General features: G+C 45.2%; 1 protein-coding gene across 3 annotated transcripts in view; it reads right to left on the reverse strand.

The window, feature by feature from the left end:
* The window catches only part of LOC122542783 (putative transcription factor p65 homolog), a 62665-nt gene that overhangs the window by 19177 nt on the left and 29106 nt on the right, over positions 1-14382 (reverse strand). For all 3 annotated transcript variants that reach the window (XM_043680824.1, XM_043680823.1, XM_043680825.1), the window contains exons 6-11: positions 13322-13447; positions 9821-9925; positions 7636-7851; positions 6190-6255; positions 3047-3094; positions 1990-2052 (exon numbers count right to left, since the gene is read on the reverse strand). In XM_043680824.1, the coding sequence (XP_043536759.1) occupies positions 1990-2052; positions 3047-3094; positions 6190-6255; positions 7636-7851; positions 9821-9925; positions 13322-13447 (624 nt within the window). The remainder of the gene's footprint in view (positions 1-1989; positions 2053-3046; positions 3095-6189; positions 6256-7635; positions 7852-9820; positions 9926-13321; positions 13448-14382) is intronic.

Genomic DNA, 14382 nt, shown 5'->3' on the forward strand with positions numbered 1-14382 from the left:
CGGGAAAGTACAACAAATGTAGATAGTAGCATATTTTGGCAGTACAAACTCGATGGGCTGAAGGGCCTGTACTGTATGATTTTATCATAGAATATTTTATGAGTTACGTGTTCAAATTATATTTAGCTTGCTCATATGTTGCACACATCAAAAATTATTAATGGTTAAAGTTGCACAAAGATGTTACAAAGGAGCTGTCCTCGATGGAAGGGGCAATAAAATTATGGGATGGTGGTGAGAGAGTAGGGGATGTCGGAACAAATTGGACTGCTCTTTTAATGAACTGGCACTCAAAAGATGGGTTGAATGGCTTCCTTCCGTACTGGAAGATCTTCCAAATTAAGTCAATTTTCCTAACTCCCTGTTCCGAGTTTAGATTAAAACATAAAGGAGAGAGAATTTTAACGTATTCACTCTGGAACATTTTAACGTATGCATTCTGGAACATTTTAACGTAGGCACTCTAGAGCATTTTAAAGTAGGCACTCTGAGCTCCAGTGAACAGTGGCTTGGAGACATTGGTTATTCAGATTTTTTTTCATGGTCACGGCCAGAGTTTGTTGCTGACACAAATTACCCTACAGAAGGTGATGGTCAGCCATCTGATTAGATTAGATTAGATTACTTACAGTGTGGAAACATGCCCTTTGGCCCAACAAGTCCACCCAGACCCATTCCCCTACATTTACCCCTGCACCTAACACTACGGGCAATTTAGCATGGCCAAGTCACCTGACCTGCACATTTTTGGACTGTGGGAGCACCCGGAGGAAACCCACGCAGACACGGGGAGAACGTGCAAACTCCACACAGACAGTCGCCTGAGGCGGGAATTGAACTCGGGTCTCTGGCGCTGTGAGGCAGCAGTGCTAACCACTGTGCCACCGTGCCGCCCACGTACTTGGACCACTGCTAACCACTGCAATCTGTCTGGAATGAAAACCAAATGGATCTACTTTTCAAAAGGTTCTCCTGCACAGTGGCAACAGCTGAAATTGGCCTCAGTGCCCATAGATTGTGGGTGGTGGGGGTGAGGGAGGTGGTGGGAGTTGCTTGGCAGGGCAACCCAGGACATCCCCCTTCAAAGGGAGGGAGATTTGAGAATTTGATTGAGGTCAGAATATGGTCAGTCTCTTAGAGTGAGATGTATGGAAACATCGGATGAAAACACGGCTGATTGTGACGTTCCGAAAGCAATTCCCCCAACAGAAAGGGAAGGTGGGAATGGAGAGCTCACTGTCCTTGCGAAAAGTGCTGTGGATGCTGCTGGAGCAAATCAGAAAGACTGAGGCCAAAAGAGTCTGGTTGGGCAAGAAATATGGAGCCAAAGTGGGCCAAAGGAGTTATGGTGGAAGGCAAGCCAGGTCTTATAGATAGGTTTTTGATTGTTAAAGGGATCAAGGGTGACAGGGAGAAAGCAGGAGAAACTTATCAGCAGTGATCGAATGGCGGAGTAAACTCAATGGGCTGAATGGCCTAATTTCTGCTCCTACGTCTTATGGTCTTGTCGTAAAGGGCTGTCGAGGCTGGGTAATTAAGTATATTCAAGGCTGAGATAGGTTGTTTATCAGGAAGAGAATCGAGGGGTGATGGGGTAAGGCAGGAAGGCAGAGTTGAGGATTGCCAAATCAGCCATGATCCCATTGAATGGCAGAGCAGTACTTAAAGAGCTACTTCTGCTGCTCTGTCTTATAGTCTTAGCTTACTGAATTGGCAAATTTAATCTTCCATCTCACTGATATCTGTGCAAACAGTCAACTCTTGCAGTAAAGGGGCACGGTGGAGGACATGGAAGTGATTGACTCTTCTGTTCATCAACTGCTCCTTTCCCTCCCCCTCTTTCAACTTGATTTTATCGATAGCATCCTCACATCTGGTCATTGGTAACTCAGGGCATGTCTGCTCATGGTGACCACCTACAGAGCCCATTTAATGTAATCCTCTCTCCCTTCAAGTCATGAACTAAGCAGCTTCCACAACTAAAGTTACCTCGATTCTTGATGGTCTGTTTCATCTGGATAGCTGGTGGGTCCGGCTGAGTAAAACTGGAAGCTGTTGGTGAAACAAATTGAAAAGCAGAGTCTTAGTCAGGATCAGGAAGCTGAACTGTTAATACATTTGAGTTACTATTGACACCACTGTGTCAGCCAATGAGATAGACACAATGGTGGGACTCGGACAATATTGACACCACATCAGCCAATGAGTTGCAGGTGAGATGTTATGGCTTGTCTTAATTTATAAGGTTTACAAAAGAAACTGTACAAACAGAGTCTCCCAATTCTTGTGGGATTATTTTGTGGCAGAATGCAAGGGTCAGTTCTGCTTTGATCCAAACTGAACAGCTTAATTCTGCTCCCTCTCCCTATACCAATACTGCTTCACCCACTCAGAATCCTAAGGATGGGGTGAGAGTGAGGGGGTAAAACACAACAGCATAACCCCTCTGGTTGACTAACTTCTGTCCATTCCCCTCACTGCATGGTAATTGCAGGTTGACGGTACAATACAGATTGCAGGTGGTAATTAATGGAAGCCATCTCCAGTCCCCATCTGGAATTCCCTCCCAAAATCTCTCCTTCTTTTAGACACTCCTAAAAACGTAGTTCTCTGACAAAGCTTTTGATCATCTCACATCTTCTTTTGTGGCGAGGTGACCTGTGAAGTGCCTTACACTGTTTTGTTACAATCAAGGCGCCAGAGACCCGGGTTCAATTCCCGCCTCAGGCGACTCTCTGTGTGGAGTTTGCACATTCTCCCCGTGTCTGTGTGGGTTTCCTCCGGGTGCTCCGGTTTCCTCCCACAATCCAAAAATGTGCAGGTCAGGGTGGATGGGCCATGCTAAATTGTCCGTAGTGTTAGGTGAAGCGGTAAGTGTAGGAGTATGGGTCTGGGTGGTATACGCTTCGGCGGGTCGGTGTGGACTTGTTGGGCTGAAGGGCCTATTTCCACACTGTAAGTAATCTAATCTAATCTAATCTAATCTATATAAATGTGAGTTCTGTTGATGAGCTGTGTAGCCAGGCATGATTCAAGTCAAACTTACCTTGATTCTTTAACCGTGTTACTGGTTCTGATGAAGCTAAATTGGATCCTGTCAAATGAAAGAAAAAAAAGAAACTTTAAATAGCAGGATCTTATCATTTTGTTGGAAACCAGGTTTGTTGAACAGTATGGCAGTTTGCTCAGCATTCATTTCTGTCACCTTGGGAAAAGCTTCAGGCTGTCAGGGGTTCAAACCTCACTGTGACAACTGAAGGCCCCAGGCTGGGTGGGACATTGCAAGGAGTCACTCGCTGGGATGTCATCTTTTGGAAGTTAGACGTTAAAGCAAGTTTCCTGGCTACAGTTTCGGATGATAATGGCCCTGGGCTACTTAGTCAAGAACTGGGGGCGCTCCAGCTGTTCTGGTCAAATCCACCCAAACGTTGGCCTTTGACCTGATCTTGGCCTGTCCAGGGTCACACTTAACAGGTGATAAAAATGTACTTTAAAGAAATTTATTCGAGGGGTGTGGACTTTGCCATCAAGGCTGGTATTTGTTGTCCAATCCAAATTGCCCCTTGAATGGACTGGCTTAGCTTGACCAGTCAAGATTTAACTACGTCACTTGGGTCTGGAGTCACGTGTCGGCCAGACTGGTTAAAGATGGCGGTTTCCTTCTCAAAAGGACATTAGTGAGCCAGGTGGGTTTTTTTTTTAAACAACAGTCAATGGTAGTTTTGTGATCAACATAGCAGAGACAAGCTTGTGGTCCGGTTTCCTCCCACAGTCCAAAGATGTACAGGTTGGATGGATTGGCCATAGGAATTGCAGGGCCACAGGGATAGGGTTTGTCTGGATGGGATGCTCTTCGAAGGGTTGGTGTGGATTCGACAGGCCTGCATCCACATTTAAGGATTCTATAATTGCAGATTTGTGAATTAATTAGATTTGAATTCCATGGTGGGAATTGAACCCATGTGGCCAGAGGATTAGCTTGGGCCTCTGAATTACTAGTCCCACTATGCCATTAATTCTGACTTCTAAAAGTTCCCTTTCTTCAAAATTCATAAGATATGGAGGGTACCAATGGTAAAACCAGCATTTATTGCTCATCCCTAATTGCCCTTGAGAAGGAGAGGTGATGGCCTAGTGGTATTATCGCTGAACTATTGAGGTAAGGTTCGAGGGACCTGGATTTGAATCCTATGTTGACTGATGGTAAATTTGACTTCAATAAAAATCTGGATATAGGAGTCTAATAATGACTGTGAATCTATTGTCGATTATCAGGAAAAACCCATCTGGTTCACTAATTATCTTTAGGGGAGGAAACTGCCATTCTTGTCTGGTCTACATATGACTTCAGACCCACAGCGATATGGTTGACTCTTAACTGCCCTCAGGGCAATCAAGGATGGGCAATAAATGCTGGCCCAGCCAGTGATGTCCGCATCCCATCAATGAATTAATAAAAGATACATTCTCTGTCATTTCACCCATCACTGTGTAGACCTCCAGGGTTGTATCCCTGTAACATTCTCCCCTTGTGCCACTCTGTGTGCCTTGGAAAATTCTTCAACTCCCTTGAACTGAAATTGTAATCATTTTTATTAATATTCATTTATGGGATGTGAGTGTCACTGGGTTAGGTCAGCATATATTACCCATCCCGAATTGCCCAGACAACAGTTTGAGAGATGACCAAGTCGCTGTGGGTCACATGTAGGCCAGACCAGGCAAGGATGGCAGATTCCCTTTGCTTAAAGAATATTAGTTCTTACTTTTACAAAACAGTCAAAGATTCCATGGTCGACATTAGGCTAGCTTTGTATTTAAGATGAGTTTTTAATTAATTAAAATTTTGCCATCTGCCACAGTGGGATTTGAACCTAAAGCATTAACCGGAGGGCCTGGATTATTAACCCAATGATATTATCACTATGCCACTGTAATGTTAAAAGATTAAATTGTATTATTTCTCTGGACGTTAATGTAATGTTAAAGGGTTAAACTGTACTGTCTTTCTCCAGAAGCTGAACGTTCTGGAAGTGGGGGTGGTGGGCGCAACATTCATGCAGGAATTTGGATGAGTGTCCATTGTAATCCACACTTCATTTGGCCATTTACTACTCTCCTACTGCTATTATCAAATTAAACTCTCAGTCAGTCCCTTCCATTCAGAAATACTTTCATAGCCAACCCCCAGCCAATCAGATTCGTTTGCGTGATCATCCCCCAATACGGAGGTATTGTCCGGGGAAGTAGCGGAGCCAGAACTCCTTTGTGGAGCCACCCTGAAGCTAGGACATACCCACGCCTACATCGTCTAGGAGAATCACTGAGTCAGGAAATCGTTTGCATAATGATTCCCCAGGATTAGGGCATTTACATTTACATTATCTCCAAGGATGACCTCATCCTACCATTGCACCTGGGGTAACAGGAGGTTATGGGGGCTGGGAGTGGCCAGAGTACCTAGATTAGATTAGATTACATTACAGTGTGGAAACAGGCCCTTCGGCCCAACAAGTCCACACCGACCCGCCGAAGCGCAACCCACCCATACCCCTACATTTACCCCTTTAACCTAACACTACGGGCAATTTAGCATGGCCAATTCACCTAACCTGCACATCTTTGGACTGTGGGAGGAAACCGGAGCACCCGGAGGAAACCCACGTAGACACGGGGAGAACGCCTGAGGCAGGAATTGAACCCAGGTCTCTGGCGCTGTGAGGCAACAGTGCTAACCACTGTGCCACTGTGCCACCGTACCTGTGAGCATTACCAACTGACCTGTATAACAGGGGTGTCTTTCCGTTATTCAAGGCCTCATTTTGGCTCACCTTTGTGTGACCGAAGAATGTCAAAGGGGTGGGGGGGGAGCTGTCACCTAGCTTGTACAAGCTTTAATAAACTCTAACTGTTTGCAGAAATTGGTCTGTGCGGATTGCATCTCATGCGTGAAACCTCACGAAAAGAACCTAACACCACCATCTCGCTCCTCTTAACATCACCTATTCTGTTGGCTATACATCACTGCTTCCCTGTTAAACTCCTCAGTGTCTTCTACTGCACTAAGGGCACAGGAAGAGTGAGATACCACGGATGACACCACAACAATTCCAAATGAACCCATCCATTCAACAGAGCAAAAGCAGACGTGAATGATTAAATCCAGACAGCACTGAACTCAGGACTCACCCATTAAGGTGTTGATTGAAGGGAATTTGATCTTTCTCGTGCATTTGCTCCGAACTCCATAGGCATCTGTCAGAAAGCAGAAACAGCAGAGGGTAATCACACAGAACACCTTCCCAGAGTACCACCTTAAAAACTTGCGCATGACCATCCCAAATATTTACACTGTGCCCTTCAGCTCAAAGGGTTGACCTGTTGCAATGTGGAAGCCATTGCTTAAGGCAGCAGTGGAGACAAATACAATAATGGCTGCCCAAAGGGCATTGTGGGTAAATTTAAAACTCAAAACGTTTGCAGGACCATGGGGGCAGGAGCACGAGGGAGTGAAAATCATCCAATAGTGCGACTGGGGAGACAGCACAAGGGCCCAATGGCCTCCTCGTGTCTATGCAATTCTATAATTGATTTAAACATGCAAGATGCTGAGGAGGCTTGAACATGTAGATGTGAAGAGGATTTTTTTCGTGGGAGAATCTGGAACAATTTTAAAATAAAGGATTGCCCATTTAAGACATTTTTTCTTTCTCAAAGAAGGTGATGAGTCTTTGGAATTCTCTTCCTGAAAAGTTGATGGAAGAAGAGCCTTCAAATATTTTAAAGGCAGCAGTGGATCAATTCTTGATAATCGAGTGGATAAACGTTATCGGGGGTAGGTAGGAAGATGGAGCTGAGGTTACACTCAGATCCACAATAGATCATGGCGGAAACATGGCGGGATCAGTGTGGAAACAGGCCCTTCAGCCCAACAAGTCCACACTGACCCTCTGAAGAGTATCCCACCCAAACCCATTCCCCTACCTTATTACTTTATATTTAACCCTAACTAACACATCCCTGGGACTCTATGGGGCAATTTAGCATGGCCAATTCACCCTAACCCACACATCTTTGGACTGTGGGAGGAAACCAGAGCACCCGGAGGAAATCCACACAGACACAGGGAGAATGTCTGTATGAGTTTGCACAGTCACCTGACGGTGCAATCGAACCCAATGCTAACCACTGTGCCACCATGGTCTTATTAAATGGTAGCGCAAGCTCGAAGGGCTGGATGGCCTACTCCTAACTTGCTTGTTTGTACATACGTATCAGACACATTCAGCACGAGTGGAGCAGTTCGCACATTGGCATCGCTCAAAGTTCTCCTATTGCTGCATCTCTATTCTACCCCATTAGGTGGTCTGTTGGTGTGGTGGTGGTATCCCTGTCCCTGAGCCAGAGGCTGTGGGTTCGAGTCCCAGCCCAGAGCGTCTTGGCCATGGAAGAATGTGATGCTGTTAATCAGTCTGCTAATCCTTCCAATCACTGCCCAACAGGGAAGAGAAAGCGAATGTGGGAGGATAGATGCAACAAACAGATTCTATCGTCGACGTTGCTCTTGACCCAAGCTATCCCGTCCCACACGTTTGTTAACACTCAGGAGTTTGCCAATCTGTTTCGGTACCCTACCATTTAGTTTTGGGAGGTAACGGAACTCAAAGGACTCGCTGTATTCCTTATCAGAGGGGCGGTACAACTGCAGCCTCACGGTGACGGGTTCCTGGATGTCGATGTCACAATACGGCGGCGTTTTGAAGACTATGGCGATCTGACGGTGAACATCGGTTTGGGAGAAGACTCCCTTTGCTTCCCAGTTGCCTCTTGAGAAGACGACGGCAATATCTTCTGCATGAGGAAGAGACGATTATTGAAAAGATATGCTTTCTCCCCACCCTCTAGCGTTCACAATTTGACTTTTTTCACATCTCTCCTGTCCCTACCATCCAACATTTTATAAAAAAAAGCAAAGCTTAGGGGCACTCAGGATGTCATCAAACTATCTCCCTGGGTATAAATTCTGTGTCTTACAATCTTAATCTCCACAACCACCTGATGAAGGAGCAGCGCTCCGAAAGCTAGTGCTTCCAATTAAACCTGTTGGACTATAACCTGGTGCTGTGTGATTTTTAACTTTGTACACCCCAGTCCAACACCGGCATCTCCAAATCATTGCTAAGAGATTTACATAGGGTCGGTAGAGGCAGGGAAGGCGGGGAATTATAGAATGTAAGTCCAATATAAGAAGGGAGAAAGATGAAAGGAGTGAAGTTCTGTGGACATGTTTGTTGACATTACAATAAGGGCCAGTCCATTCAGGGATGGTATCAAGAGGCACTTCTTCACAGGAAGAGAAGTGGAAATATGGAACTCTCTCCTGCAAAGGGTCAAAGAGAGCAATAGATTTTTGTTTGGGCAAAATATTAAGGTTGATGGAACCGAAACAGATAGAGTTAGGATACAGACAAAAAATAGAAATTGCTGGAAAAGCTCAGCAGGTCTGGCAGCATCTGTGGAGAGAAATCAGAGTTAACTGAGTTCTGAGGAAGGGTCACTGGGCCTGAAACCAGTGCTGCCAGACCTGCTGAGCTTTTCCAGCAATTTCTGTTTTTGTCTCCGATTTACAATCCACAATTCTTCCATGAGTTAAGATATAGATTGGCTAGGATTTAATTGAATGAATAGCTTTAAGGAGCTGAGTGGCCTTCTCCTGTCCCTGTGTCTCTTTGTAACTCTGCTGCCCATATCCAAACACATACCAAGTCCCGTTCCCCTATTACCCCAGAGATTGCTGACTACACTGGCACCCAATAAGCAATGAGTCAATTTTAAGACTCAGCCACATTTTAAAACACTTCCGCCTCCCTGCCCTTCTCGTTATCTCTCACCTCCTCCCACCCTACAATTCCTAGAGATATCTGGCCTTCTTCAAGTTTGGTCCCTTTCAAGGACAACAGCATTAGTGGTGGTTTCTTCAGCTGGTGTGAACCCCTAGGAGGGGAATTCTCTTCCTAAACCGCTGCATCACTTGGCTCCTTTAATACCTGCCTCTTTGTCCAAGCTTTTGGACCACTGTTCTAATATCTCTTCATGTCGCTTGGTGTCATATTTCATTTTTTTTTGTAATGTCTGTCTGTGAAGCTCTTTCGAGCGTTTCAATTCACTTAAGATACCTCACAAGTCCAAGTTGTTGCTTTAGCCGAAAAGCTACATGCAGATATTACAGCCACCGCAGCAAGTAAAACAACTATAAGACTGCTTCCTCACGCAAGTTAAAAATCACACATCACCAGGTTATAGTCCAACAGGTTTAATTGGAAGCACTAGCTTTTGGAGCACTGCTCCTTCATCGGGTGGTTGACAATTTGAAATTTGGAATTCTTGTGTTTCTGTCCTGATTAGTTCAAAGTGAAAAGCTTTGACAGTATGACAACCACCTGATGAAGGAGCAGCGCTCAGAAAGCTAGTGCTTCCAATTAAATCTGTTGGACTATAACTTGGTGTGGTGTGATTTTTAACTTTGTACACCCCAGTCCAACACCGGCACCTCCAAATCATCCTCACCCAACCAACTACCTGATGCTGTGAAACACTTTGAATATTCTCAGAACCACAAACCTGATTGTGACAGCAGACAATGATGACAGACACAATGTAAATGTCAAAACCGTAAATGCAAAATACAAATGTCAGGTGTGGGAAATAAAAACTGAAGGGAGAAACTCAATGGGTGAGACAGCGTGTGCAGAAAGTCAAACAGAGTAAACGTTTCAGGATCAATTGCCTTTCAGCAGAACCACAGGAAAAATGCAAATACCTTTCTGCACCTTGTCACACAGGAGAAACAGCTCCTCCCCTCCTGTGCAAACCCCATTGTCCTTGTTCAGGCGACAGATTCGCAGCTCCGAAGTGTTAGTCGCCTCTAGAAGTGAAATATTGAGCTTTGTGAGTTCAATGTTAGGAACAAAATCTCCACTTATCCAATTCTTTCACATCCCCGATTTCAATCGCTCCACTATTGGCTGTCCTGGCATAAGCTACCTGGGCCCTAGGCCCTGATGTTAGCGACTTAAACCTCTCCTCCTCTCAGCTAGTCCCTTAAACCTATCTTAGTTTAGATCAGAATGGTGCTGGAAAAGCATAGCAGGTCAGGCAGCAGCTGAGGAGCAGGAAAAATCGACGTTTCGGGCAAAAGCCCTTCATCAGGAAACCTACCTGATGAAGGAGCTGTGCTGTGAAAGCTAGTGCTTCCAATTAAGCCTGTTGGGCTATAACCTGGTGTTGTGTGATTTTTAACTTAAACCTACGGTTCATCATGCATTTGGTCATTCTTTCTTGTGTTTTAGTCGTGAGATGCTTTATTTTAGTGATGCTAAACAAATGAACTTTGTTGTTGGGAACTGCTTTTGAAAGTAAACCCTACAATATCCCTGTAACCCAGGGAAATCTGCACCCTCGCAGCAGTGGTTTGCAAACCTGACTGTAAATCCAGCAATGTGGATCACACAGGGAAGTGTCCTCTGTAGGCAAAAGGAACATGTCCAGGCATTGCATCTTTTTTCTGAATTAAACAGTTGTGTAGGGACAAAACAAAAACTCAGTGGATTCTTAGAAACATAGAAAATAGGAGCAGGAGTAGGCCATTCGGCCCTACAAGCCTGCTGCACCATTCCATTTAATCATGGCTCATCCAACTCGATCCACTATTCCCACTTTCTCCTTCTCACCCTTTGATCCCTTTAGCCCTGAGAACTAGATCTATCTCCTTCTTGAAAACACTCAACGTTTTGGCCTCATCTGGTTTCTGTGGTAGAGAATTCCACAGGCTCAGGGCAGTGCCTCAACTTGCCAAACAATCCACACACTTTGCTCATGCAGTATAAATTGTTGCTCCCTTTGAAATTTGGTATTCTTGTGTTTCTGTCCTGATCAGTTCAAAGTGAAAAGCTTTGATAGTATGTCTCTTTTCCTTCCCCACCCCACCCCAAGCAATACACAAGGGGCAGGGCCATGGATAGGGTGAATAACCAAGGTTTTTTCCCTAGAGTAGGGGAGACCAAAGCTAGAGGGCATAGGTTTAAGGTGAGAGGGGAAAGATTTAAAAGGAACTTAAGGGGCAACTTTTTCATTCAGAGGGTGGTGCGTGTGCGGAATGAGCTGCCAGAGGAAGGAGTGGAGGCTGGTACAATTACAGCATTTAAAAAGCATCTGGATGGGTGTATGAACAGGAAGTGGTTAGAGGGATATAGGCCTAATGCAGGCAAATGGGACTAGATTAATTTAGGATATTGTTGGCATGGACGAGATGGACCAAAAGATCTCTTGCTGTGCTGTATGACTTTAAGTTCTGTATCACCGAGGGACTATTTGCCAAAACAGCAGGTGGTGGATTCAAGTTTCAGGCCAGAGACTTGACCACATAATCCCACTGTGGCCCTGAGACAGTGCTGCATTGTCTGAGGCGCTGTCTTTGTTAATGTCTCACCCGAAAAGCTACGGTGAGATCATTTGCTGCCACCAGTGAGGGAAGATCAGGGATGGGGAGGGAGGCTCATTGTCAATGTCTCATCCCAAATGAGCCTCCCTCCCCATCCCTGATCTTTCCTCACTGGTGGCACCAAATGGTCTCATGGTGGCTTTTCCATGGAAGAGCTGGGAAATTAGCCACAGTGCACACGGACCTCAGCATTTATGCCCTCCAGCAACTTTTCAAAAAAAAAAAATTGAGCTGTGAATATCATTGCAATTTGTGGAATCCTGCTGTGTGCAAATTGGTGACAGAAATAGTGAGGTTACAGAGGAGATGTTTATCTAGCTCCACCTACCTAACAAAGTGAATGGTGAATGGCAGAAACCATACCTCTACATTAGAGTTATAGAGGTCTGCAACAGAGGGAAAGGCCCTTCGGCCCATCAAGTATGTGCGAGTCAAATACACCCATCTAATTATTCCAATCCCATTTTCCAGCAATGTGGTAAACCACCCATTAGGAATCACTGATTAATCTCCCCATTGTTCTTGTTGTATATGACTTCCCTTGGCAACAGTCTGTCCAATTGGAACGTATCACCTGAGCCCTTTAGAAAGCATAGCCAGTGGCCTTTGCAGATAATCTTCTAATTGACTGCACGGGTGGTTGTTGGTGGTGGTTAATACTTAAAACAAAAACTGAAAAGTCATGGTGATTTGGTGGTGGGAACATCATTCAGTTCTGTGTGACAACACTTCCAGATATATAAAAGAAACCAGGTTGACCCAGATTCCAAAGTATCTTTGGAGAGGGAGTGTGCAGGGTCAATCAATACTCTTGATGCCTCTAGAGAGACACAGGGCACCACAACTTGTGGAGTGCTTTATTTCTGCTTCCCTCTCTCCCTACTTTCCCCCTCAACTTCTGGGCACTTAGCATTGTCCTTAACAGGCCTTGCATGTCAATAACCAATTGGCTACATGGGTGATTTACTGCTTAATAAATGAAGGAATAAAATGTCACGCTGATTTGGTGATGGGGAAGAAAAGGTTCAGCACTTCTGGGTATAATGAAAAGAAGAAAGCAGACTCAGGAATGGATCTGCATAATTAGGGCAGCAGAGTGGCTCAATGGTTAGCACTGCTGCCTCACAGCACCAGGGACCCAGGTTCAATTCTAGACTAGGGCAACTGTCTGTGGCAGAGAGGGTTTCCTCTAGGTGCTCTGGTCTGCTCCCACAGTCCAAAGATGTGCAGGTTAGGGTGGATTGGCCATGCTAATTAGCCCTGCAGTGTCCAGAGGTGCATGGGTTAGCCATGGGAAATGTGGGGGATTGAGTCTGGATGGGATGCTCTTCATAGGAGCGGTGTGGTCTCAATTGGCTGAATGGCCTGCTTCCACACCATAGGGATCCTATGAATTGTTGGCCCCTGGCTGGGACTAGCCCATGGGTAGTGGCTGTGTTTTGATGCTCCTTTCCATATTAAACAGCACTTAACCCATAGCCTCATACGCCACAGCATCACAAGTCCACATTTAAATATTTCTTAAATGTTGTACTGTTCTTTTTATTTATGCAAGGCAGAGGTAGATCGATTTATTAGAAACAAGGGAGTCAGGGGCAGTTGGGAATGTGGAACTGTGGCCACAAACATATCAGCCACGGCCTTATTGAATGGTGGAGCAGGCTCGAGGGGCCGAATGGCTCACTGCACCTAATTCTTAAGTTTGTGTGAATTGGGAAGGAAGAGATATAGCGTGGAGATTTTGGACTGAGGGAGCATGCCAACTGAAAAATAGGTGCATAAACCAAAAAAAAAAGATGAATCCCTCAATGTCTTCCGTACTTTTGTCATAGATTGGATCCGACAGGACAGGGGCTAGGGCCAAGTTCGTCTCTTGGATAAAGGCCTGGAAGCAAAGTCGAACCACATTCATATCAACGTCTTCCGAACACCTCGCAGAGTCACCAACTGTAAAGGAAACAAGAATTCTGTCAGCCTTCTGACATCGCCAAGAATTCCACCCCCCGAATGCCCTGAGCAGAGGTCAATGACCAGCAAGCCCTGCTCTCCCGCCCCCCAGAACCCCAACAAAGCTATAAATTACTGGCAAAGGCAGTGCCTGCTAAATAGGTTTGGGACAGGCAACCACTGGGGCCTCAGTGTGGACCCCTTATGCAGAAGTGCATCACCAATTAGTGTCCCCTCTGGCAGTGGACAAATCTCCTTAAACACGGTAAACGCAGTAAATGATCAACTAGGGAAGGTTCAAATCCTGCCACGGCAGGTGCTAGAATTTGAATTCAATAAAAATCTGGAATTACGAGTCTAATAACGACCATGAATCCCATCTGGTTCACTAATACCCTTTAGGGAGAGAATCTGCCGTCCTTACCTGACCTGCCCTACATGTGACTCCAGACCCACAGCAACGTAGTTGCCTCTTAACTGACCTCTGGGCAATTAGGGATGGGCAATAAATGCTGGCCCAGCCAGTGATGCCCACATCTTGTGAATGAATGAATTTGAAACAAAAATATGCAAATAAGATATTTCTCCCAGCATAGGGAAACCTAGAAACAGAGAGCAAAATTTAAAAATAAGGGGATTCCGTTTAGGTCTGAGATGAGGAGAAATTATGTTGCTCAGAGGGTGATGAATCTTTAGAATTTTCTAGGCGAAAGTGAGTACTGCAGATACTGGAGACCAGAGTCAAGAGTGTGGTGCTGGAAAAGCACAGCAGGTCAGGCAGCATCCGAGAAGCAAAAGCCCTTCCCAGTATCTCAGATTTTAAGTATAGTTGTGTAGGGATTGATAGACTGATGGTGTAAAGTCGATATGGAAACATAGGGGAGAAAAGATTAGATTAGATTACTTACAGTGTGGAAACAGGCCCTTCTGCCCAA

Source organism: Chiloscyllium plagiosum, chromosome 41 (genome assembly GCF_004010195.1).
Source record: "Chiloscyllium plagiosum isolate BGI_BamShark_2017 chromosome 41, ASM401019v2, whole genome shotgun sequence".
Classification (NCBI taxonomy): Eukaryota; Metazoa; Chordata; class Chondrichthyes; order Orectolobiformes; family Hemiscylliidae; genus Chiloscyllium; species Chiloscyllium plagiosum.